Source organism: Gouania willdenowi, chromosome 4 (genome assembly GCF_900634775.1).
Source record: "Gouania willdenowi chromosome 4, fGouWil2.1, whole genome shotgun sequence".
NCBI lineage: Eukaryota > Metazoa > Chordata > Actinopteri > Blenniiformes > Gobiesocidae > Gouania > Gouania willdenowi.
This window is the reverse complement of record NC_041047.1, coordinates 28,392,524-28,420,485: the sequence shown is the minus strand read 5'-3', so window position 1 is coordinate 28,420,485 and position 27,962 is coordinate 28,392,524. Positions and strand designations below refer to the sequence as shown.

The 27,962-nt window shown below is 38.0% G+C and overlaps 1 protein-coding gene across 1 annotated transcript in view; it reads left to right on the top strand.

Moving 5' to 3' along the window:
* The window catches only part of LOC114461674 (unconventional myosin-Vb), a 52,599-nt gene that overhangs the window by 9,115 nt on the left and 15,522 nt on the right, over nt 1–27,962 (top strand). Inside the window, exons 7-31 of the mRNA XM_028443929.1 lie at nt 780–1,081; nt 2,587–2,730; nt 3,486–3,567; nt 3,644–3,751; nt 5,570–5,682; nt 5,779–6,047; nt 6,125–6,206; nt 8,420–8,560; nt 8,651–8,782; nt 8,860–8,943; nt 9,927–10,043; nt 10,770–10,867; nt 10,966–11,052; nt 11,879–12,199; nt 14,482–14,638; nt 17,807–18,046; nt 19,569–19,778; nt 20,810–20,903; nt 22,063–22,211; nt 22,294–22,509; nt 23,249–23,349; nt 23,430–23,544; nt 24,454–24,559; nt 24,700–24,813; nt 26,472–26,623. Coding sequence (XP_028299730.1) covers nt 780–1,081; nt 2,587–2,730; nt 3,486–3,567; nt 3,644–3,751; nt 5,570–5,682; nt 5,779–6,047; nt 6,125–6,206; nt 8,420–8,560; nt 8,651–8,782; nt 8,860–8,943; nt 9,927–10,043; nt 10,770–10,867; nt 10,966–11,052; nt 11,879–12,199; nt 14,482–14,638; nt 17,807–18,046; nt 19,569–19,778; nt 20,810–20,903; nt 22,063–22,211; nt 22,294–22,509; nt 23,249–23,349; nt 23,430–23,544; nt 24,454–24,559; nt 24,700–24,813; nt 26,472–26,623 — 3,734 coding nt within the window. The remainder of the gene's footprint in view (nt 1–779; nt 1,082–2,586; nt 2,731–3,485; nt 3,568–3,643; nt 3,752–5,569; nt 5,683–5,778; nt 6,048–6,124; nt 6,207–8,419; nt 8,561–8,650; nt 8,783–8,859; nt 8,944–9,926; nt 10,044–10,769; nt 10,868–10,965; nt 11,053–11,878; nt 12,200–14,481; nt 14,639–17,806; nt 18,047–19,568; nt 19,779–20,809; nt 20,904–22,062; nt 22,212–22,293; nt 22,510–23,248; nt 23,350–23,429; nt 23,545–24,453; nt 24,560–24,699; nt 24,814–26,471; nt 26,624–27,962) is intronic.

The window sequence follows — 27,962 nt, the reverse complement described above, 5'->3', positions numbered from 1 at the left end:
TGCCAGTTGGCCTTGAATAACGGTTGTTACTTGTTGTGACCTGAGGGGAATCATTTATTCTTTCGAGTTGTATTCCTTCTCAGCTTACCTCATTTCTGTTAAATTGCAAACTACAACTGATAAATATGTGTTGCTGACAACATCTTAAAGTGGCGATGAGGTCTTCATTTTTTTTTTTTGAAAGGTTTTTAAAAAAGTCTTAAAGATATTGAAATTAACCTCAGGATTCCTGCATATACCCTGGAAACAATTTAAATACATTTAAATCTAGGCTTATACTGACTGGAAAAAGTCTCAGACGCACACACCAAAAATATGAATACCAATATATTCATGGTTTAGGAAGCCTAACATGGTAACCAAGAGATGAGAAACAAATCGATTGATAAATGATGTTTTTAGTGTATGTTACAGCCGATTTAAGACACAAAACCAATTCATTATCAAAAGAGATGCTAACAGAATACTAACATAAGAGAAAGGTTAAGTTTTATGGTGTTATTTACTAAAGACTCAATAATTGTGATTATTTGAATTTGGACTTTGAGAACGTAATTGTGATTGACTTTCAGGGGAAAAATTATAATTGTACTATTAATTGTGACTGGAAAAAATGCCGGTCACAGTAAGCATAATTAAATTGTAATGGAACATGGATAATTGAATATGTAATTGAGCCCAACCCTGGTGAACTCTTTTTGAATCCATAAGGTGTGTTTTATAAAAATATAAGCTGATGAGCAGAGAGGGTTTATGACGTTCTCTGTTTGTCCCGTCAGGGATTGTGTTGGTGGCCATCAATCCCTATGAGCAGCTGCCCATCTATGGGGAGGAGGTGATCGATGCTTACAGTGGGCAGGACATGAACGACATGGAGCCTCACATCTTCTCTGTGGCCGAGAACGCGTACCGCACCATGGGTAGAGAAGAGAGGAACCAGTCCATCATCATCAGTGGAGAGTCTGGATCCGGGAAAACTGTGTCAGCAAAATTCACCATGAGATTCTTTGCTGTGGTTGGAGGATCGGCTCAGCAGACCAGTGTGGAGGAGAAGGTGCTAGCCTCAAACCCCATCATGGAGGTAAGTGGCTCTGATGGAGGATGAAACACATGCGGTGATGCTGTGGAGGAAGAAAAAAAAAAACGAACTGAATACAAATGATACAGTTTATATATTCACCTGGTTATCATTAAAACTGGTCACATGTCATGGTAGAAGTGAGTAGTTACTGCTGTCCCACAGTGTTTACATTCATCTAAACCACTGGTTCTCAATCTGTTTTTGTCCCGTGTACCCCCTTTGCATTTTTGTCAAATAATGTACCCCCTCTTCATATCATAAGTACACTCTATATAATTTAACCATATTCTTTTTAATTTGTGGAACAGCGAGCTCTCCTGAACCCCAAATTGTGTGTCCAACGTTGGTTCCCTGAGGCTTAATCTACAAATTTCAAACAATGAGTGGAATTTAAAGTGACATTTATTTTAAATAAAACGCTAATGCGACTTTTATGTGATTATTTCATTAGTATGTAAATATGGTCTCCTATATAAAATGTAGCTAAACATGGCCTCTGCAGCATAAAATAATTCTGTTTCAATAAATGATAAGAAAATATCGTATTTTATTGAGCAATAGTGCTGTGAGTTTGTTGTGAATTTGTCAAAAAAAAAAAAAAAAGATTAGATTTATAAAGTGCTTTTTTAAAGGAGACTCAAAGTGCATACAGAAACCATTATTTATTCACACCAGTCACACTGGTGGTGGTAAGCTACATTGTAGCCACAACTGCCCTGGGGAATACTGACAGAAGCGTGGCTGCCATTTTGTGCCTCTGACCACCACCAGAATTCATGCACAATTCATACCCATTCATAATAGTCAATTTGGGTAAAGTGCCTTGCCCATGGACATAATGACAATGACTTGGATAGAGTGGGGTTCGAACCCTCAACCCTTCGGTTATTGGACGCCCCACTCTTCCACTGAGCCATGGTCGCCCCATTTTTGGGGCGCACCCCTGTTTACACTTCAAATGACAGCTATGCATTTATTTTAGGTTTTTAATCATCTCGCAGATAATAAGCTGCACTGGTAAAAACACAGTCACAAGATAACATGATTACTAATTTATCTGTAACTCTTGTAACCGTAAGTCATAAAATTTAACAATGAGTCATTTCAACAGTGGGTCATCGTTTTTATGGTTCAACAGAAACAAGGACGAGGCGACACTCAGAACTAATACACACACACACACACGCACGCACACACACACACACACGCACGCACACACACACACACACACACACACACACACACACACACACACACACACACACACACACACACACACACACACACACACACACACACACACACACACACACACACACACACACACACACAATGTTAATCAGATGCAGGACAAATACATTTTTGTTTAGATTTTTATAGATATTAGTTTTCTATGCTTGGATGTGTTGACTCAAGAACAAGATACATGACGTGAGAGAAAGAATAGAGTTTGTAGTAATACTGTATGTAGAAAGTTAGTTTTAACTGTGTGCTTGTGTCTCCAGTCCATAGGGAATGCCAAAACCACTCGAAATGACAATAGTAGTCGTTTTGGGAAATACATTGAGATCGGCTTTGGCAGAAAGGGGGACATCATCAGGGCGAACATGAGGACATATCTGCTGGAGAAGTCCAGGGTTGTTTTTCAGGTATAGGCTTTCATCATTTACACTGTTCTCTTTCCTTCAATGATGGCCAGAGGTGGCAAAACGACTAGTCTTCAATACTCAAGTAAAAGTATAGATACTTGAATAAAAAATGACTCTGGTCAAAGTTAAAGTACTGAAGTTTCTCCCTTACTTGAGTAAAAGTAATTAAGTAAAAACAAATCTCCCTTCAATAATAAGACAGGGTTTTTAAACCAGCAAACTTCATATGTTTTATTTTTATTTTTTTTAAGATCTTGTAGAAAACTGGTGCATGTAAACAAGTTAAATGTGTTACTTTTGAACACATGGAGATTTTAACACTCATAATACAATTTGTAAACTAAATGTATCAAGAAAATAAAATGTGCAAATGCTCAATAAAACCCAGAGCTTTGAGTTTAGCATTTTGTAAGAACTTGTATAATACTGGTATATGGAAATAAATGAAGTTTGTTACCCTTTATGAACATCTGAAGAATTTAGTACTCATAATAATTAACATTTGTAAATAAAATGCGTCTTTTGTGACTAGCTCATTTTTTAAATGTAAGGAGTAGGAAGTACAGATATTTATTTAAAAAAATAAAGAGTAAAAGTAAAAAGTCACTAAAAAAAATAAATACTCAAGTAAAGTACAGATACCAGAAAAATCTACTTAAGTACAGTAATGAAGTATTTGTATTTTGTCATTTGTCTCCTCTGATGATGGGAACAGACGTGAAAATCATTAATTGCTCTGTGTTTGTTCATGTTAGGCCTCAGCAGAGAGAAACTACCACATCTTCTACCAGCTGTGTGCGTCCAGAGACCTTCCTGAGATGAGGGGCCTCAAACTGGGTGAGAGTTCATTCTTCCATCCCAGTTGCCACTGGGAGCTGATCGATGTGAACGTTGTTCATTGTTGTGTCTCCAGACGCTCCTGAGCATTTCCGCTACACTAACCAGGGAGGAGAGATGCAGATACCTGGGACTGATGACATGTCAGACCTGGAGCTCACACGCAACTCCTTAACCGTTCTCGGTAGGTCATCCACATGTACAATGTACATCTACGTTACTAATATACAATACATGGAAACATTTGTATCTATTGTTCACAATAATGGAATTTTGGGATTCTTAGCAGTTAAAGGTCCCATGTCATGCTATTTCTCACCCATCTCCATTTGTTCTAAGAACCCGAAAACGTAATATTTGAGGTTTATTTTCCCAAACTCGCCTGTTTTCCTGAGTTTTAGCCTCTGAAAAGTCACTTTCTGAGCAACTCTACACAAACATGTTGATTTGTGCCCTTCTTATTCACATTCCTGAGTGGGTGTGTCTGTATACTGACTTCCTCCTCCCCACACAGTGACGTAGGGCCAGAGGACGGCCCGCCCTCCTCCCACCCACTCCGTAGCCGAGCTCATGCTGCTTTATAAACACGAGACAGAGCGTGGGGGCGGGGCGTTGGCCTGTACATACATAGACTGTAGAAAATGCAGACATAGCACTGCGCGAAGGACACTGAAATGCTCACTTTTGTGGGCGTGTCTGTTTACATGTCAATCACGGCAGAGAGCTTCCTGGAGGCGTGGCTTCTCTAACTCAGTGCTTGTCAAATTCATCATCAAAGTGGGAACGCGTCATCAAATTGGAGCAAGGTGGGGATTGAGGGGATCAATGAAAAAAACACTTTAGGCATGTGTATGAAGCCCAAATAGCACTTTATCATGTTTAAAGCACAGAAAAGTCGATGTCACGTAACATGGGCCCTTTAAAGCAGAACTAAGTAGTTTTTTTACCTTAATAAATCCTTAGTCCCTGTGAGGGTAATGCAAGTGTTTATTGGGTGATTGGGGGGTCTTTCATCCCCGAGAAGACCTTTGTCTGAGGAACGGAGCAACTCCATGCAGTGACAGCTCAGCTGCAACACACAGCAATCACACACACTGTTTTCACTGCAAGAGGCACACACACACACACACAACCCAGCGCTCCATCAGGCAGCACACACACAAATATCCATCCATCCATCCATCCCGTCATCCAGCCATCTATTTTCAGAGCCGCTTTGTCAGCACACAAGCAAACACATCACATACATTTCCACACTCCCTTCCGTATTACTCCCACATCATTCATTTCACTTGTCTCTCTTCCTAATACTGTTCACATGGTCACATGGGACTATATGTAAGAAAGCACCCTTTGTGTCACTGTTGGATTACGATCTCTCAGTGATCGGTTGCTACTGTCTTGGGAAAGCAAAGGTGCGCATGTAGCTGGGGGGTGCGGAGGAGGTGAAACAGGATGTGTTCACATGTTTTAAACCAGTGTTTCTCAAATGGGGGTACATGTACACCTAGGGGTACGCAATGGCACTCCAGGGGGTACTTGAGAGAAAGTGTAAAATTTACAAACGAAAGCATTGGAAATATGGGTTTTTTTTGTTTATTTTTAGTTAAAATGATAAATATAATAATGATGATAGAAATGATCTTAATTAGAACATGAACTGAAAATACAAGAGTTAGCCTTAGTCCAACGCTTGGCGGGAGATGACAAAAAAATATCAAAACTATAGAAAAAAATCCCTTCAGGAAGCACTAAAATACAGTTTCTTTACACTTATTTACAAAATAAGATTCTTTAAAATGTGTGTTATCACTCATTCATTCCATCATTACGCTCTATAGTTGTTTTTTAATAGAATTCTGAGCAAAATGTTGTAATTGGACAAACGGGGTGTTTGGATTCAGATATGAGAACTATAGTCTTTAGACTCCTGACAGAGTTTTTAACATTCCTTTTTTAGAAATGAGAAAATAATGATAAAGCTAACTTTCCTCTTTCCAAGGTGTGCAGCCTGTGCAGCAGATGGAGCTCTTCAGGATCTTATCAGCTGTTCTCCACCTTGGAAATGTAAACATTGAGGCCAGTGGGAGAAGTTCTGATCGAAGCTATGTTAATGTAAGGATTTCCCTTAGATTTTAGTTTTCTCTTCTCGCTCACTCATTTTTTTTTTCTAAAACCCATCACTGCAGTGCTTTTGGTCTCATGTTTCAGGCAGATGATCGCTCACTGGCCATCTTCTCCAAGTTGTTGGGAGTGGAGGGATCTCAGATGGCTCACTGGCTGTGCCACCGCAGACTGACTGTGGGGGGAGAGAAGCTGGTTAAACCAATGAATGGTCAGCAGGCCGTGGAGGCCAGAGATGCTCTTGCTAAACACATCTATGGTCAACTGTTCACCTGGACTGTTCACAGGCTCAACTCAGCGCTGCGCAGTCAGAGGGGGGAAACACGCTCCTTTATTGGTGTCTTAGATATTTATGGGTGAGTGTGAAAGCTGTAGAACGTGTGATGAGTTCCATTTTGGTTCAATTGACGAGTTTTCTTTTACATTTCAACAGATTTGAGACCTTTGAGTGCAACAGCTTCGAGCAGTTCTGCATTAATTATGCAAATGAAAAGTTACAGCAGCAGTTCAACAGAGTGAGTCACTCCATCTATCCATCCATCCATCCATCCATCCATCCTTCCTTCCATCCATCCATCCATCCATCCATCCATCTATATATCTATCCATCCATCCATCCATCCATCCATCTATATATCTATCCATCATCCATCAATCCATCCTTCCATCTATCCATCATCCATCCATCCATCTATATATCTATCCATCATCCATCCATCCATCTATATACAGTATCTATCCATCATCCATCTATATACAGTATCTATCCATCATCCATCTATCCATCTATATATCTATCCATCATCCATCCATCCATCTATACATCCATCCATCCATCCTTCCTTCCATCCATCCATCCATCCATCTATATATCTATCCATCATCCATCCATCCATCCATCCATCTATATATCTATCCATCATCCATCAATCCATCCTTCCATCTATCCATCATCCATCCATCCATCTATATATCTATCCATCATCCATCCATCCATCTATATACAGTATCTATCCATCCATCCATCTATATACAGTATCTATCCATCATCCATCTATCCATCTATATATCTATCCATCATCCATCCATCCATCTATACATCCATCCATCCATCCTTCCTTCCATCCATCCATCCATCCATCTATATATCTATCCATCATCCATCCATCCATCCATCCATCTATATATCTATCCATCATCCATCAATCCATCCATCCATCCATCCATCTATATATCTATCCATCATCCATCAATCCATCCTTCCATCTATTCATCCATCCATCCATCTATATATCTATCTATCCATCATCCATCCATCCATCCATACATCTATCCATCCATACATCTATATACAGTATCTATCCATCATCCATCTATCCATCTATCTATCCATCCATCAATCCATCCATCCATCCATCCATCCATCCATCAATCTATATATCTATCCATCATCCATCCATCCATCCTTCCATCCTTCCATCCTTCCATCCTTCCATCTATCCATCCATCCATCCATCCATCCATCTATATATCTATCCATCCATCCATCCATCCATCATCCATCCATCCATCTATATATCTATCTATCATCCATCCATCCATCCATCTATATATCTATCTATCATCCATCCATCCATCCATCTATATATCTATCCATCATCCATCCATCCATCCATCCATACATCCAAATTTAGCTCCATAGTGACCATTCTGCATTAATCTACACTCCATCTTCTGTATGATTTGTAAAACATACAAAACTGTATATATAAATATTTATAAATCCCACTATTATCATTATAATCTTATTGGGGAGGGGTGTCCTAGCCTCGCTACCACATTGAGTCCCTGAGAAAGACCCTTAACCCTGAATTCCTCTCCACGTCACCCTAATGTAGTTTCAGCTTACTGCTATGCCTCAGGGGAAATGGGTGAAATGAAGGGACTATAATTTTATTGTAAAATGATCAATAATATATAAAATTATTATTATTATTATTGGCTTTTTCTTTCTTCTTTGTGTCTGCATATGTTGTCAAAAGTTAAGACTATATGTAATGTAGTCTTTTTGTGACAGCCAAGCACGTTTTATTTGTTTCTAAGAAATGGAAAACCAAACTTTATTAGAGGCGAGAATATAAAAAGAGAGGGGAGTGATGGGGGGAAGAGAGTAAGGGAGAGGGAGTCAGGGATGGCCTTGAAAGGAACGATTATAGCAAAGCCATTTAATTTGTGCTGAAAGAATATTGTGCTGTTACTATTGTGCAGTACAGTGTGATCTATCTATCTAATCTATTTGTTGTAATTGATCACATCTTAATTTGTGTTCCAACAAGTGTAATATTATTATTATTATTATTATTATTATTGTAAAGAAAGGCTCTTAACAAAGTCTTTGTACACATTTAGATGGGTGGATCAGTCAAGTCAATTTTGTTTATAGAGCACATTTAAAAATAACAGACGTTGACCAAAGTGCTGTACAGGGGTTATAAAAGTTTACACAAGTAAAATGAATGAGATACAATAAATAAAAATACAAAACCAATAATGCCAGTTCTTAGTCCAGTTTAAAAGCCACAGAATATAAATGGGTTTTTAAACGTATCAAAGTAGGATCTCTGTAATGTACTGTGAGAAACATCATGCAGTAAGGCTTCTCCAGGGTTTGCTGAACTTTCACAGGCTGACATTGTCTCAGCTTTGTAACACTAGCGTTTGCCTGCAGCACGTGTTTCACTTGGAGCAGGAGGAGTATGTCCGAGAGGAGCTGCCATGGAGTCGCATTGAGTTTAGTGACAACCAGGAGTGCATCAACCTCATCGAGGGCCAGATGGGCATGTTTGACCTGTTAGATGAGGAGTGCAGGGTGAGTCCTGGGTGTTTCACTTCTCCTTCCTCTGTCACATACAGTATAATGCTGGTTAACTCAAAGCCCTATTTTCTGTCAATAATTCAGATGCCTAAAGGTTCCGATGAGAACTGGGCGAGGAAGCTGTACGACCAGCACCTGAGCAGCAAGCCTCACCCTCACTTCCGTAAGCCTCGTTTGTCCAACAGCGCCTTCATTGTCCTGCACTTTGCCGACACGGTGAGTGATTGACGTCCGTTGTTGTCTTCGTCACATGTTCCTGTGTTTGGATGAAGGTTTTTAAAAATGTTCTTTAGGTGCAATATGAATGTGAGGGCTTTCTGGATAAGAATCGAGACACAGTGTTTGAAGAGCTCATCAACATCCTCAAAGCGAGTCAGGTACAGTAGATGATCTTCTAATCCAGTGTTTGTCACGTGTGCCCCCTCTTCAAGTTTATCCTCTCCATATTTTGATATGCTTTTTTCATTTTTGGAACAGTGGGCTTTCCTAAACCTCTAAATGTGTCTTGAACATTATTTCTTTAAGGCTTAATCTACAAATTCAAAACAATGAGTGTAATTTAAATTGATTTATTTGTTTTAATTACCAATGCAACTGTTATGTGATTGCTTCAATAGTAAGTAAATACAGTCTTGTTTGTAAAATGTAGCTAAATATTGTCTCCTATTGTCAAAAGTGTGATAAAATGGACTCTACAGCATTAATTAATGAAAGTGTTGCCATACGGACAATCCTTGGTGCTATTGGTACGGTTACCGAAGTACAATTACTTGGGTCTTAAGGTTAGGTTTAGGGTTAGGGTTAGGTTTAGGGTTAGGGTTAAGTTTAGGATTAGGGTTTGGTATAATCCAATATCGCAACAATTTTTAGGGTTAAGGTCGGGTTTAGGTTTTTCGTTATCTTTCTTGATTCACCCCCCAAAGGGTTAGGGTTAGTTTTAGGTTTAGGGTTAGATTTAGCATTAGGTTTAAGATTACGGTTAGGGTTAGGTTATAATTCATTATCGCAGGGTTAGGGTTAGGTTTATCGTAAGGTTTAGTCTTAGTCACGTGACCTAAACTGACCAATGACTGACCTATCGCGTGACCTAAACTGGCCAAATAGGGGCGCTGCGTAAGAATAGATTATTGGTATATTGATAAGACAACCGTACGGATAGCCACTGTTTCATCCTGTTAATTCATCCTGTTTCAATAAATTACAAGAAAATATAATATTTAATGAGCAATAATTCTGTTAGTTTGTGGTGAAGTTGTCTAAAAAATAGCCTACAAAGGAACTAGGAACATACTCACTGATCTAATCTCAGTCTGGTTTTTTAATTAACCCTGTGTTAATACCGCGTGCCTGTGTGTGACAGTCGGAGCTTGTGTCTGAGTTGTTCCAGCAGCATGGAAACATGGCCACCGTGGCTAACGGGAGCGTTCGCTCTGGGAAACGAGCTACCAGAGAACACAAACTGACTGTTGGCTTCCAGGTGAAAAACCAATGAGGCGCCTTGGTTTCAACCAGGGTTGGGGTCAGTTACACTTCTACAGTTACAATTACGTTTTCAATTACCCATGTTCAATTACAATTCAATTACGATTACAGTGAATAGCATTTTTTCCAATTAAATGACAACTAATTTGTATCCTCCTAAATTCCATTCCATTTACGTTCTCAATTACTAAAGTTCTTTTAAAATAAAATAAATAATCACAATTACTGAGCCTGAAATAAAACACCTTATAAAAGTTAATCTTCCTCTTGTGTTAGCTTTGTGTTAGCATCTCTTATGATAGTAAGTCCTGTATAATACACTAAAAACAAATATCTATCATCTAATTTCTTTCCTATCTATTGGTAACATTGTTACGCTTTGATTTCAATTTCTTTAAAATGGTCAAATGTGGGAAAGCTTTAAATGAAACACATTATAATAAATGCTAACTAAATATGTGTAGAACTGTAGAACTGTAACATGGTTCCCCAGTTTTGCGTTAAATTGTAATTGACAATTATAATTACAAAGTAAATTATCTAAACTCAATTATAGTTTATTTATGACTACGACAGCAACACATTTTTAAAATTACAATTACAATTATGCCATAATTGTAATTAAATACCAATTATACAATTACAATTAGAATGAACCCAACCCTGGTTTGAACGTTCGTTGTGATGCAGCAGCGTCTTCTCATCATGCTTTGCTTTTCAGTTCCGTCAGTCCTTGCAGATGTTGATGGACACCCTGAACAGCACCACTCCTCACTATGTGCGCTGCATCAAACCCAACGACCTCAAAGAGCCTTTCATGTAACTCCTCCCCCTCCTCCTCCACCACTCATTCATGTGATATTTTCTGATTAGTTGCTCACATTTAAAAAAAACAAAAACTCTCAAACTCCTAATAGTTTTGACCCCAAGAGAACCGTCCAGCAGCTGAGAGCCTGTGGAGTGCTGGAGACCATCCGAATCAGTGCAGCCGGATATCCATCAAGGTGCTCAGCCTTTCCTGCACATTTGTTATTATTATTATTATTATTATTATTATTATTATTATTATTATTATTATTATTATTATTATTATTATTATTATTATTATTATTACCACAGGAGCCAAATATGGACCAGTTTGTTCTCAAGTGTTCCACAGATTTTAGGTGGGGAAAAAAAGAGCAATTTTAACATCAATTGTGAAATTGTTTTTGAGAATATGCAAGATTTGTCAAAAAAATTGAGAGTTATTTCCACAATTTACAATTATAAATGACTGCATTCATGTGACATAAACTAAAGGAAAATGGTAAGCACCTAGAAGTATTGTAAAGTTTCAGTAAATTGGTGAATTTGAGATATCTTGAACTGGATTACTTAGTAATTTACATGTAAATTCATGTTTTCTCTGTCATTTTCACTGTCTCCTGCGGGCCGGATTTGGGCCACGGGCTTTAAGTTTAAATCACAGACAATATGCAAGCAATAAGTGACGGATATCGCTCCCTAAACTTCAAATTTTGTTCATTTTGTGACCAATTTTTATCTAATTTGGGTAAATTTAGTGAAATAATTTGAGGAAAGTTGGGTGGAAAAACCTACAAATATTGTGGAGTTTGATTGAATTTGTGTATTTGGAAGGCCTGAGATATCTACAGCTGTAATATTTGGTCATTTATACAATAATGAATGTTTTCAGTCATTTTTACTGTTTCCTGCGGACCAAATTGGATGCACTAGTGCCGGATTTTACCCACAAGCCTTGAGTTTGACACATGTCCTTAACAGATGCACATGAATTACTCCTCCATTCTGTACTGACTTGACTAGATGGACCTATGAGGAGTTCTTCAGCAGGTACCGGGTTCTGCTTCGAGGGCGACAGAGCCCAGATAACGCTCGGGGCTCCTGCACACACATCCTACCAGAGCTCATCCCAGATCCAGACCAGTACTGCTTCGGAAAGACCAAGGTGTTCTTCCGATCGGGCCAGGTGGCGTTCCTGGAGAGGCTGAGGGCTGAGAAGCTGCGAGTGGCTGCAGTGATCATCCAGAGTCATGTCAGAGGGTGGTTGTGTCGGATCAGATACACACGGATCCAGTGGGCGGTCGTCACTTTACAGAGATACAGCAGAGGAATGCTGGCCAGGAGGTGAGCACAGATTCATCAATCTGTCCATTCTGAAAATATCTGCGTTGGCAGATTGTCAATCATAAAAAGGGATATTCCTCCAGCCATCATCCAACTGTTTTATTAACTGCCTTCCTCTTTTAAATCTAAAAAACAAAATAAGTGTGTCATTATCAGCTGCGCGACTGTTTTTAATCTTGTGAGAAATTAAGTGGAGCATTAAGTTTTTCCCAATAAATTTCCTTCATATCCATAATGCCACAAACTCAACACCAAACAATTTTACTGCTTAAACGGAAATAATGTGAAATGATTAAACTTCAACGTTCAATGTGTTTTTGTTTTTTTTAACATTAATTCCCACCCCTCTAAATATATCTGTTTGTAACCCTCGCTGTAAACATGTCCTCCCGTCCCCTCACCATGTGTTCAGTTTGTTGAATTAGGTTTGTGTTCACCATGTATAGAAATAAGTTGCTTTGAGTCATGTCAGGGTCAATTACAATGGTTTTCAATTATCCATGTTCAATTACAATTTCGGTGACCAGCATTTTTTCCAATTATAATTAAAATTACAATGATCATTCTCCCCCCTTTAAGTCAATTGCAATTTTGTTTTCAATTACTATAGTTCAATTACAATGACTGCAATCAAAATTACGGAGCCTATATAGAACTTATCCTTCCTCTTGTGTTAGCTTCCTGTTAGCATCTCTTATGATAACGGATCACTTTTGATTCATGTCTTAAATGAAAAAAAAAACGTTATCTATCATCTAATGTGTTTCTCATCTCTTTGTTACCTTGTTCGCCTTCTTAATGTTGGAATATTATCTATTCTTATTCCAGCGTGTTCGTTGAATAGGAAGGATCACAGTTCAAATTCTTACTTGACCTTTTATTTTACCTGTTGTGCAGGAAACAGTTCAATACGAGATCTCAGGCTCAACCACAGCCTTCTGAGATAAATGCCTAGAACAGAGTCTTGAGCAAAATCAAAGAGTCCCGAACTTCATGTGCAGGACTAATTTATGCTTTCCACTCACGTCATCCGTTTATCAGTTATTGTGCTCTTGTGTAACCTGACTCCAATAACTAATACAGACGGATGAGCCCCACTTTTCAACATGTTATTCAATATCATCACAGTGTTACAAATGACATCTCAAGTAATTCAGAAAGTGAGTTTTTAACTGTTTACACAAAGATTTCAATAATGCCATATATGGCATTGACCTTGACCATTCCAGGGAAAGGAGTGAGTGGCTGCAATAGCTCAGAGTGGAAAAATACAGAACATGTTTACCTGCTGCACTTGTCTTTGCCTTAAGCAATGGTTTTAGCAATGATTATGTGGTTAGATCAACATCCAATTGATTATTTAGAACCTTCACTAATCAATGAAAATATTAGTATTTATATATTTGGTGTGGGCGTCTGAGCCTTTTTTCTGTCAGTATATAACCCGAGATTTAATTTTTATTAAATGGTAGTGGAAAAACTTAATATGAAACAGAATTTTAGAATTATTAACTACATACTGTATGTGTAAGCCATAGAACTTTAACACGATTCCCCAGTTTTACATTTAATTGAATTGTAATGTACAGTTTTTAATCTCTGAATTTCTATGTCAATTACAATTCAGTCAATCATCTGAATTCAATTACAATTTCATTATGATTAAAACGGCAAAAGTGTTTTCAATTACAATTACGATTATAACTGTCATAATTGTAATGAATTATTACACAATTACATTTATAATTGACCCCAGCCCTTCTTACAGCCTTAGAAAGGTCGTTTCCCCTCAAAACGAGTCCTTGAATAAAAACAATTCTAAAGTCCAGTCACTGAAATAGCTTTTAAAACTGCTGATGTTGCAAAATGTGCCTGTACACCTGAAAGGGTTTTCCATGCGTGTGTTTGGTGTGTGAGCACAGGATGTGTGTGTTTGGTGTGTGAGCACAGGATGTGTGTGTTTGGTGTGTGAGCACAGGTTGGCTCTGACTCATGTGTGTGTTTGGTGTGTGAGCACAGGATGTGTGTGTTTGGTGTGTGAGCACAGGATGTGTGTGTTTGGTGTGTGAGCACAGGTTGGCTCTGACTCATGCGTGTGTTTGGTGTGTGAGCACAGGATGTGTGTGTTTGGTGTGTGAGCACAGGATGTGTGTGTTTGGTGTGTGAGCACAGGTTGGCTCTGACTCATGTGTGTGTTTGGTGTGTGAGCACAGGATGTGTGTGTTTGGTGTGTGAGCACAGGTTGGCTCTGACTCATGTGTGTGTTTGGTGTGTGAGCACAGGTTGGCTCGGACTCTGCGCTACACCAAGGCTGCTCTTGTGATCCAGAAGACGTATCGCATGGTTTCGGTCAGGCAGCTGTTCCTCATGATCCGACAGGCCACCATCACCATCCAGGCCTTCACTAGAGGTGCACTGACGCGCCGCAGACACAGAGAGGTACGGTACTTCCCTTTAGTGAAAGACACACAGGAAACACATCTGCTGCTATGTGATGTTTTAATAATGTACTGTATGTATCAAACTTAAGCCCTGAGGGCCAAATCCAGCCCACCAGGACATCAATTCATCCTGTTTGAAGATTTTTTAAGCGTTTTTAATGTTATTCCAGAGATCTTTAGTGTTTTATTTGTGTTTATATTATTAATATTACACATTCGGACTTAAGGAGGTGACCAGAGTTTTCCGCTGATGTCGTTTTCGGCCGATCAAGCACTTTTAAGAACTGATGATAGCAGCTTAGCAGCAGTATTGAAGCTAGGGCAGTCTCCTCGCTTCCACCCCTGGTGAATAAAAACACAGACTACCAGAGTCTCCAGCGGGCGGATTAGGACTCTACCAGGGAATGATGCACGTATCTGAGCACTTCTGTAAAACCAATGTGAGAAACAGTATCAAAGTGACAGACCTCCTCTGCTTCCACACTCCTCTCCCAAGCTTTTAACTTTTGACTGTTATGTATTTACTTTATTGTTGTTGTTGGTTTCTTTTTCTGACTTGTGTAATTGTTTTAACAACTGTAAAGTGTTTTAGAGTTTTTGAAAAGCGCTTATGGATAAAATGTATCATTATTATTGATGGGACAAGTGAGATTTTCGAGTGTGAAAAGGACAGTATGAGTTCTCTTTGAAAAGGTACATTTACGAGGTCCACCATTCACTAACCAGGTCCATTTTTATTAACATATTATTTTAATTCACTTTACAACTTTGAAGGAAGTGCACAAAATTGACAGGTCGATAAATGAACTGGAGTGACATCATCAGCTGAAATAGTTTGAAAAGTCAAGAAAAAACAGAATTTTTAGCTCGTGTGCAGCATTAGCTTTAGCAGCTAACTCTGTCTTTCTGCCATGACCGATATCAAGTTTAAGCAAAAAATCTTTTAAAGAATCTATGCTCAAACGGCTAAAACAATCTAAATCTCTGTCAGACTCACTTCCTACACCGTCAGCCATGGTGAGTTAATCCCTCTTGACCTTTGACCTAATGCAGAGGAACTGAAACAGTGCGAGAGTGTGAAAAGGCTTATTAAACTGTTCTGTTCATTACGTAATTGCAGTTATTTTAATCCCAAATTGTCACTAGATACCATCCATCCATCTTCTTCCCCTCATCCTTAGCTGGCTTGTGGGGGCAGCAGCCTCAGCAGAGATGCCCAGACCTGCAATAACTCATAAATAAATCCACAAATTACCTAATTTATCTAATTTTGAGGAAATTGTTTGCAAAATCTGAAAGTTCTTAAGAAATGAGTTTCCTGTAAAGCCTGAATCATTAAATTATTGACAGAAAATTCCAGTGTTTTGAAACTGGAGCTTTTATTGGTCCCTATGAAAAAAATAAAAATAAAATTTGAATTTCCATTCACGAGTTTTAGTTTGTATCATATTTGATACATCCTGCCTCAAAGCTAAAATATTGTTTTGTTTTTTACCTTTAAAAACATAATAAATAACCAACATGTCAACACATTGGTTATTCCATACATTCATAAAAGCATTTGTTAGTGCTATTTTCATGCAACAGCGAGATATCCACCAATGGAACTAGCATGGTAGAATCTTATAAAATATAACATTTCACTTATTTTTCCTCATTTTGTGGATCACAAACTTTTTATTTTACATGATATTAGGCCTGAAAACAGATAGAGATGCATTTCTCACAATACACATGGGAAAAGTCTCTTTCCTGTTACCAAATTATGTAATTTAAACGTTTCTTAGTTCACTTGAAAAATAGAAAAATACTTTTTGTTGCTTGATGATGTGTAAAATGCATGAAATACAATACAGTAAAATGACAATTGACTGATTTAGAGTTACATGACCTCATATACCTGCTTTATCAAATATGATGCACCATTTTCAACATGGTTTTACTAAAACAGAGATTATGAAATATAAACTAATGTCACACTGCATCAACCCACTAACTCTTCCTATTGATGTTTCAGTAAAACTTTTAATGTGTTTCTTCCTTTATTCTTTTTAAAAATGGAGAAGTTCTTCTTCTAAAACCATCTTTTCTCATAAATGAGGATTTTGTAGACTTGCTGGAAAGGCCTCTGCTGAACTAATAACAGAACTTTGGGTTTTTAAAGAAAAAAAAAAAACATCACACTGATCATGTAGAGCAGTGGTTCCCTAACTTTTCACAGTCATGTACCCCTTCAAATATTTAACCTGAACCCACGTACCCCCTACTCCTGCACACTTAAAAACATAATAATGTAATGTCATATACAATGTAGCCCTACAGTGAATTTTACCTATCCTGTTAATGAATATTATATAATCAGAATCTCGAATATTTGCATTTCCTGAAGAAAATGCAAGTGAGGATGCAGGTGCTGGTCCGCGTTGCATTAGCTTATCATTGGCATTAGCATTATCTAGCATTAGCCTAACAATAGCAATGACGTGGCATCAACATTAACATTAGCATTGCAGTAGCATTAGCCAAGCATTCATATTAACCTAGTATTAGCTTTAACATAGCAATATCATTAGCCTAGCATTCATATTAACTTAGTATTAGCTTTAACATAGCATTATCATTAGCCTAGCATTCATATTAACCTAGTATTAGCTTTAACTTAGCATTATCATTAGCCTAGCATTAACATTAACCTAGCATTAATATTGACCCAGTATTAGCTTTAACATAGCATTATCATTATTCTAGCATTCATATTAACCTAGTATTAGCTTTAACATAGCATTATCATTATCCTAGCATTCATATTAACCTAGTATTAGCTTTAACTTAGCATTATCATTAGCCTAGCATTAACATTAACCTAGCATTAATATTGACCTAGTATTAGCTTTAACCTAGCATTAACCTAGCCATAACAATGACCTAGCATTAGCAGTCACCTAGCATTAGCATGAACTGCTCTATTTATATTGTAGTTTCCAACATTGTCATTGTTTTTATTTTCATTCACGTACCCCCATAACAATTCGCGTACCCATTGAAGTACCCGTACCCCACTTTGGGAACCTAGGATGTAGAGAGTTCCAAAACTCATGTATCAAATATGATCTGTTTGGCTTTATAAGGCTAAATCCTGTGCTTTGTACTGATGTAAATGTCTCAGCTGCTGGCAGAGAGAGCCGTCCTGTTGCTTCAGGCGAGGGTTCGAGGCTGGATGGAGAGGAGGTCGTACAGGCGAGTGCGTACAACCGTGGTCTTCATGCAGTGCTGCGTGCGCAGAAAAGCTGCCAGGAAGCAGCTGCTGAAGCTCAAAACTGAGGCTCGCTCAGTGGAGAAGTACCGACAGCTCAACAAAGGCATGGAGGTCAAATTGATGCAGCTGCAGATCAGAGCAGACCAGCAGGTCATTAAATCATTTCATCTCAATCATATTATAATACTGTATGTTCTTTGGTTTTCTGTTGATATTACATTAACATACAGTGGGGCAAAAAAAAATGTTTTTTAGCCACCGATCGTACAAGTTTTCCCACTTAAAAAAAATGAGGTCTGTAATTTTCATCATAGGTGCACTTCCACCATGGGAGACAGAATGTGGGAAAAAAAATCCACAAAATCACATTGTATGATTTTTTTAAAGAATTTGTTTGTAAAATAAATATTGGGTCAAGAACAAAAGTTCAACTCATACTTTGTAATGTAACTCAAACGTTTCCTAGATCTTCACCAGGTTTGCTGGTATTTTGGCTCATTGTTCCATGGTGATCTTCTCTATAGCTGTGATGTTTTGGAGGCTGTCGCTGGGCAACACAGACTTTCAAATCCCTCTACAGATTTTCTATTGGGTTGAGGTCTGAAATACCTTTGCAGCACTTGTGCAGGTCTACAATTTAGTCCCTTAAGTCCTTAGACAGCTCTCTGGTCTTCTTGGCCATGGTGGAGGTTGGAGTCTGAGGCTGCGTCCGAATAGTTCCTCCTATCTCCTTTCCTATCCACTGTTCCTTCACCTCCGGAAGTGTTTAAGTGGTGGCCTTGATAAAGAGTGTTCGAGTTCTCTTTAAGCTCAGGAAAGGAGGCTCAATGCTTCCTTTATAACCTCCTTTAGCCTAGGAAACACTGATACATCCTTTACCAAAGGAGACGAGATAATGCTGACCCACAATTTCTTGTGGTGACAACATTTAAAGGGACATACACTCACCTGAGAGTTTACGGAAACTCACGATGACTGACAAGTTACGGAGATCATGTAAATTACCAATAATATGCCTTGAATAAATAATCTAAAATCCATATCTTATTATATGTAACACATATTATCATATTATAACTGACATAAAACAGACACTCTGCGATTCTAGAAAAAAGGATCAGAGACATTTTTAACCACATTATGTTTTATTCAACATAATTCATATTAGTGAGTGGAAGGTGAGTGTGAGCAATCATTCTCAATGTGTCTTTTAGTTTTTTGAGATTCTATCAGGGGAAAGTGTTATAAATGTGCTTTTAGTCCATTTTAGGAAATTTGTAGTTAAGACGGTCGTCGGATTATTACGTCACCTAGTGGAAGTGCGTCTGATTGTCAAAACAAACGTGATGGCCTTTTCTTAACTCCTCTACTAACACCTTTCCTCAACCCTGTGACGTCATCCAGGGGGTTATGGAAAAGGGGATAGGAAAGGAGATAGGAGTGAAGGACAGAAGAGCTTCTTAAAGAACAAGTAACAGGTTTGTGAGAGCCAGAATTCTTGCTTGTTTGCAGGTGGAAAATACTTATTTTATGCAAGAATTTACAAATTAATATTAAAAAATCATACAATGTCATTTCCTATGATGTGCCTATGATGAAAACTACAGACATCTTACACATTCGGTGGCTGCCAAATACTTCTGAGCCCCACTGACAGTGTTTTGCCCTCCAGGCGAGAGAGAGTGCAGCTCTGAGGGAGACCTTAAACACAGAGCGAGACGCAGCCAGTGCTGAGCTGGAGACTCTGAGGGGAACCGTACAGAAACTGGAGAACCGCCTACAGGAAAAGCCTCAGCCTGGCCTGGTTATCAGTGAGAAGGAGGTGGAGGAGCGGAGGAGAGCTGAGGAGAAAACAGCACAGGAGATCATTCTACTCACACAGGTAGACCACAAAAGTGAATTACACGCACGCACACACACACGCACGCACGCACGCACACACACACACACACACACACACACACACACACACACGCACACACACACACACACACACACACACACACACACACACACACACACAATCCTTTGTTCCCACTGCCATCAGACAGTTCAACACCACTGTTTAACACAATAATTGTTACCACTCTGATTTCTCTCATTTGTCATTTGCACATTTGTTGTGTTTTTTTTTTATTTGTATTGATATATTTATATATATATATATATATATATTTTTTTTTTCTAAGTTATGTCTGTCCCACAGTCATATATTTGCACTATTATCCTGTGTTGGTATTTATTTTTGTTCTTATTTCCCCTCTGAGGATCAATAAAGGTTTATTGTATTGTATTATATATACTGTACATATTGATTAACAAAAAAAAAAAAGAAAAATAGTATAAATACAAACATTTTAATTTTGTAAGATCCCCATTAGCTTTTGAAATCTCATTCACTATTCTTCCTGGGGTTTCATCAAATTCATTACATTCATTTTATGCATTTTTCTTTTACACACAAAATAAGTCAATTTCTTTTACACACAAAAAAAATAGCACATATATCCACACGGCTGCATTTTATTATTTTTATTTATGTGTCTGTATTTGAAAAAATATTCACCCATTGCATAATTCAGTCAGTTCTTAATAGTATTTGTTGCAGTCCCAGATATACGTGCATATGTATTTGTACATTCCTATTGAAATCTTGATACAAAATATATATATGATAATAATAATAACAAATGGGAGGCGTGTCATCTCCTCACTAATTATTGATGTAGTTTGCAAAGTCCTAATGAAACAATTAAACCAGTGTTCATTGCAGTATAAAAAGGAACAACTTTAATTTCTTTTAAAAACTTTGTTTGTAGAAGCAAAACGCTTATCCCGCAATTTGTTTTCCCCTCAGTAATTAAAAATAAATAAGTCCTTTTCTTTAATATTCTTTTTTTGTTGTTGTTTTAGGAGCTGCAAGCCCTGCGGAAGGAGAAAGAAGCTTTTCATAAGGAGAAAGAGGCAATTTCTGTCCGTCTGGATGAAGCAAAGAAAGCGCAAGAAGGTATATCAGCTGAACCCCAATGGTTGGATCCTCTGTGCTTTTTTTAATACACAGAGGGGGATTTACTAAAGGTTTAGGGGTATTAAAACGTGTGCAAACGGCACTCCACGAGCTTATTAGGGGTACAAACCCCAGGGAATCAGGACTGCACGTGTTCAGTGTGTCACAATGTGCCCACAATCCATTTAGTGCGTTTCCCTCTGATGAATATGTAAAGTACGTGGATCTCATAAGGGGTGCAAAAAAAAGGGAGGGGGAAATACAAATAAATGATTGCAATGGGCGCAATGCAATTCATCAAACCTGGAACTGTTTGCGGTGACTGTTTCTGCAACGGAAAACAGTACGACCCACAGGCAGGTGTAAACACACATGCTGAGCTGAGCTGCAGTAAATGTTGACACAAAACACAGCGAAGATGGAAAAAAAAGACTCCAGTTAATCTTTCTGGTATAAGAACATTATTTATATAAAACAATTGTCAATATTATCAGCCGCTGAATGAGAAAATGCAGAGTAAAGTGTGTGTGAGGGAGAGAAACAGCTGAATGCCTCAGGCAGCACGTGTGGAGTCTGGTGTGTGTGTCATAGAGTCGCTGTGTGCGGACCTCCATGGATGTCACTCTGGACGCATCGCTCCACTGAGCTCCTGTGTCTTCATCTCCATGTTTTGACGGTTAAACTCTCGTGTTGCGTTGATGTCAGACCAGGATCAGCTGATCAGCTGTGCAATTTATGCAGCGATTGAACAATGTTCACATCTGAGTGTGGAGGAGCTCAGACCTGCTGGACGATGACTGAGCAGACACATTAAATTAGGGGGAGCAGGGATTGCTTTAGGTTTTAAAGTTTATTAAACTTTTGATTTGTTTAGTTAGTTTTCTATATTATTGAATGTTTGTGCAGCAGACAGAGAAGTCCACCTGCCTTACAATTTCACTTCATTTGTGCTTCTGTGCACCTCACCTCTCCACGTTAAATGAGCAAAATGTTTATTTAAATACTCAACCACGTTTATACGCACACTTATTAGTACCACAATGTTAGTGAATTCCCCACAGCAGGTAGAGAAACAAAGGATTTAGGGATCTTTATTTCAGATCTTAGTGAATCTGCCCCATAGTGTTTACTTTCTGTGTGTGTGTGTGTGTGTGTGTAGAGTGTGTGAACCAGGCTGTGTCTCAGGCAGTTGCAGCCTTTCAAACGGAGCTGGACGAGGAGAGGAGGAAGTATCAGGGTTTGCTCAGAGAGTTCACCAGACTGGAGCAAAGATACGACAACCTTAAAGAGATGCCATTTCTCAATGAGGTACACACACACACACACACACACACACACACACAATAAGTTGTTCTGCGTTCACTGTAAGTCTAAGTTTCTTTATCACCAGGGCGGGACTAAAGGCCACCGTAGGAGCGACTCCATCCAGAGTCTGAGCTCTGAGCCTCTTTCTCCTCCTTCCACTCCTCTGTCACCTCAATCTCTCACTCTTTCTTTATCTCCTTTCACATCTGCCTTTCCTTCTCCCGAGTCGATCCGCAGAGTCAGCGTAACGTCTCCCTCTCAGGAGAGGAGGCCTTTTCAGTGGACCTCAGAATCTCCAATGGTGCGTATACTATAGTGTTAATAAAGGTGACAATCATCAGAGGTGTAACGAGTACTGATATTTACTGTTTACTCAAGTACTTCAGATATAAAATACTCAAGTACAAGTAAAAAGTAGCTTAATTAAATAGAACTCAAAGTAAAAGTTACTAGTTACTTTCACCTCCCACCTTTATTTTTGGTAATAAATCGTTGCCACGGTTCCCTTGCATAGAGTAAACATCTCATGTATAAACTTAAAAAGGAAGAGACCAAATCTTGCACAATTGGAACGTAACTTTTTTTTTCCACAAAGACATCTGTATAAAATAAAAGGTTTGTCAAAACATACAGTTTGTTTTTAAATAAAATAACACCAATGATGCAAAAAAACAGTCAAAAAATCAGGCTCTAAGTGTCGCTACATTTATGAACTCGAAAACTGAGAAAATTACGTTTATCCTGATTGGTCGTCTATGATGTGATGCATTTGATTGTCGTCTGGTCATTTCATTTTTTGTAGTTTCACAATGTCCATAAAACAAAAAATAATATTTTACTCATTAGCAGTTGGGTGCAGAAATGTAACAAATGACTTTACTTCTTTTAAAACAAACTTAAGTACAAATAAAATGACTAATTTAGAAATATACTCAAAAAAGAACAAGTACCCATGAAAGCAGCTCAAGTACAGTAATGTGAGTACATGTCATCCATCACTTTCTGAAAAGATGGTGAAACGTTCTATACCTTCTGCCCAGGATCAGCTGATGGAGAAGATGGATGTGTCTAAAGATCCAGCTGTGAAGATGAAAGCAGAGGACCTGGCACATGCTTACGACGCAGTTCGAGTGGCCAACAAGTGTGTGTCTGCTCCCCCCCCACACACACATTCCTCTATGTTAGTCCCACATCACTCACCCTGTTCCACATCTGCCTCAGGTTCCTGGAAAACCAGCTGCAGAGTCAGCGCAGTCAGTGGGAGGAGGAGATGGAGGCTGTGAGACGTCAGCTCCATCAGGCCATCGCTGCTTCATCCTCTGCTGCTCAGGGACAGGTACGACTTTACACGGATCCTCCACTGTTTTTACAAATGTGGCCTAAAACCTTTGAAATGTCCTCATTAGAAGATCTATACCTAAAAAAAAACGCATTATTTTGCATCATATTTGTTTTATCAACTTTTAAAAATGTGATGACTTTACCGTTTAAGAGCCTGTGTGCCACCATGTTGAAATGATGTCATTGATAATGCCAATCGCCCATTTTAGTACAGATTAATACAAGTGTAGTATAGTGAGTATTTATCTGTATTACATTTGTATATTTGTACATTGTCTATGTTGTGGCGCTTCCTGGTTGTGACTGCAAAGCGATGTATTTTAATATGAGTTATCACCATAAAACCAATCACTGGAAATGACAATAATTATATTGGTGACAGTGTTACGTTTCTCTGTGAGATGGTGTTGGATGCTTATTACGCTGTGGTATGTATTTATTTACTGACCAGAAACAGGCCTGAACGTGAGCCTGTGGGTCCCGACCCATGAGTTGAGAACCCTTGGTCTCCTTCTATAAATATAAATTCTTGTTATTGTAAGGGGATAAAATGGAATTCACATATGGAATTTATTTGTATAGTCTTCATATCTTTTTATATCATTATTTTATTGTTAAAAAGTGAAAAATAATAATAATAATAATTTGACCTCTTTATATGTTCTCATACTTACTGATAGCACTTGTTTAAGTATTTCACTGGTTTTATTTTTTTTAGAGAAACAGTAACAAAAGTTGGTGAGGTTGAACTTAGGGTGGATTAAGTCGTCGTTACTCAACACATCCGTACATTATCTTCATCATTCCTTCCTCATCATCAGAGGCATTTATATGTTGGACAGGATTTCCCTCATATAGTTTTAGTTGTATACTGATTAAAAAACCTTCTAATGGCTTTTCACAGGAGCTTCAGGAGCTGCTGGAGGTCAGGGAGCAGGAGTGTGTGAGACTGAGGAGGGAAGTGAAGGATCTAAGGAACACAGTGTCACTCAGACGACTGCTGACACAAGGTTGGACTTTATTTATACAAGATATTAGTTCAATTTCCCCTAAAATGTATGAACCGCCTTCCAATCTAAAGAAAATGGTGCCACGGCTGCTTCAAAACACACCATCCTTATATCCATGTTTGTGCTTCACTACTTTGTAGTTTTTCCATCAGCGCTGGTCACAGACGGTCTATCTCCGTCCAAACCGGGGGTCTCTGGTTTACTGGAATGTCGGAAAAGAGATGAAACCAAACTCTTTAAGAATCTCATCACAGGTATGAAGGTATAAATGTGGAATTTGATCAAGTTTATTCCACCTCTGGTGCTGGAGAATCTAAAAGTTACGTCTATTATTGAATCTTTCTGTGTGTGAAACCACTTAATGAATGAATGATCTGAGGTATTACTTTGTTCATCACATGCCTGTAAACACTCGTACTAAAGTCCACTGTCATCAGTTCCTCACAATCACTTTAACAAAAAGCTGATTTTTTTTATTTCAAAATGAGACGTTCCATTTTTGTTTCATGAACCCCAATTTTAAATAAAAGCATTATTACTTTTATGTCGTCTCTCATATAGTAAAATGACCCAAACATTTAAAGATATTACACTGCAATGGATTTTATATCGCGCTTTATCAAAGACACTCAAAGCGCTTTACATAATGAAGGTATTATTCTTTCACTCCACACTTAGTGGTGGTAAGCTACTATAGTAGCCACAGCTGCCCTGGGGCAGACTGATTGTGTGACTTCATTGCTGACATGAAAGTAACACACGAGTGCTACATAAATTCTCTGAAGGGTTCATTTTAATGCCAACCTTTGACTTTTATTCTTCTAAAAAGACAGTTTGATAATTATTCTCCTAAAGTTTACTGAGGAAAAAACATGGAAACGTTAACAAAAGGCCATAACCACACAGCGGATTGCAAATTAACTAAGAAGCTGCGTTGCCAGGTTGGGTTTAGTGCGTTTAGAAGCATTTAAGTGGATTTCCAAACGTTTCTGTGTGTAATCTTTAGCTGTAACTTTCTGTGTGAGATAATAAAGAAACACTGACACATTGGAACGTGAAAGAAGGAGAAATAACAGGAGAAGTGGTCAATTACATTTTAAAAATACAATTATGTCTTCAATTACCCATCTTCAATTACAACTCAACTATAATTACTGGGACCAGCATTTTTTCCAATTACAATTGAATTACTATTATTATTTTCCCCCTGAAAGTCAATTATAATTAATCACAATTACTGAGCCTTAATAAATAATCCTGTAAAACGTCACCTCCCTCTTGTGTTAGCTTTCTGTTAGCATCTCTTATGATAACGGTTCAGTTTTGACCCATGTCTTATATCAGCCATAAAATACACACACACACACACACAAAAAAACATTATTATCATCCAATTAGTTTTTCATCTCTTGGTTACCTTAGTATGCTTCCTTATCCATTCAAATATTGGTGTTTAATGTTTTTGGTGTGGGCGTCTGAGCCTTTTTTCTGTCCCACTGTCTCTGTACCACTTGATTTCAAATTCTTTTTCGATTTTTAAAGTGATCCTAAAAGAACAAACTGGTAAACTTGATACGAAACATAATTTAATGAAGTGTGAGCCATAGAACTGTATCATGGTTCCCCAGATTTGTTTTTATTTACCTTATAAATTAGTTTTTATAGTAGTTTCATGCCAATTACAATTAAAAAGTCAGTTATCTGAACTCAATTACAATTCAATTACGATTACAACAGCAACATGTTTTTCAATTAGGATTACAATTATAATTAATTTAGAGTTTACGTCAAACACTTGTCCAGTAGTTTGAAACTCTGTGTAATGAAGTTACTTTGAGGGTTATTTTCTTTACTTATACCTGAGTAAAGGCCTTGAAGCGTACTTATTGTCTGGTATGTTGTGCTCCCTCAGACATACGTGTAGATGTGGCCTGTTCTCTGCCTCCTGGTCTTCCTGCTAAAGTGCTTTTCCTGTGTGTCCGACACGCTGACGTCAGTGGGGACCAGGCTAGGGCTCAGTCCCTCTGTGCTGCTGCTGTCACTGCCATGAAGACAGCTCTGAAGGTAACCTGTGCTCTCCACTGACCAATGACATCACCATCATCAACTCTCGATCTCTTAACTGGGATTGTTTCGACTGGAAAGTGTGAATAACAGGGTCCCAATGGTCATGAAATTCTTAAAAAAGTTATGGAATTAAAAGAAAGAAATATATTTTCCAGTCTTGAAAGGTCATGGAATAATGTAACTGTTTTAGAAATGTAGCCTATTAAATTTTTAATGTTTAAAATATATTAAATCCCAAAGATGTTAAGCGTTATCTCAAAGTGCTGTATACCGGTGTCATGTACTGAGTTTGCATCGTACTGAGATTGTATATGCGCACTACCGGAAAATGAATATTTGCTAAAAAAAAAAGATAATTTTTGCTTTCAAAGTGAAGGGATACGTGTTTTATTTGTTTATTGGATTAGGTTAGGGTTAGGGTTAGGTTAGCGTTATAATCTCAGTACGGAGGTAAACTGGCAGCATCATTGAGCGAGAGTCACGGGATCTCAGAAATTCACGCAAACTCACTCTCCAGGGGTCTCATTACTAAAACTGTGCGTAGTTAAGATCACTTCAGCTGCCTACGCTAAAAACCAGGAAATGCATATGCAAAAAACTTTCAGATTCATAAAAGAGGGCGCACGCACCGTGCACGTCCTACGCCTGTTTCCGTTTCTAAATCACAACCAACGCTGGGCTTGAAAAAAGTGGTCTGCCCACTTTTGTATTATTTATTCATTTTTATTTATTTTTTTCTGAAGCAAAAAGGGTTCAATTGGTGCTTTTAGATTACCCAGAACTATATATTGCTTTTGTTGTTACAGCATGTTTTTTCAAAGTGCACTGCGAATTTTTATTTATTTTTTTTACTTCGTCTATGAATGTGGTTACCCACAATGCCTCTAGGAACTTTATTGTAATGTTCTTTTAACAGAAATCCAGATAAATATATTTGATTTTATTAATTAATTTAAAGGAAGTCAAAGTTAAACTTTATTTATGATCATTTACTTTAAGAAATAGTTTAATTATCTGACTACATTAAATATCATTTTTTCCATTTGGGAGTAGTGAGTAAGGAAAGCAGCAAGGGTAGGGCCTGTTCCAATCCAACCATCGCTATTACTATGGGATAGGGATGTAACGATTCACTCAACTCCCGATACGATTCTCTCACGATTTTTTCATTTACAAAATGGGACTGGAGACAAATTTTTTTTTGGGAAAAAAACTAGAAAATACTGTATTGTTTTCCTTTTATTTTTCATTGTCAAAAGAATTCCTTGATAAACTATTCAAAACAATGCAATTTAACTAAAAATAAATCTTGAATTAAATAAATAAAGGAATAATA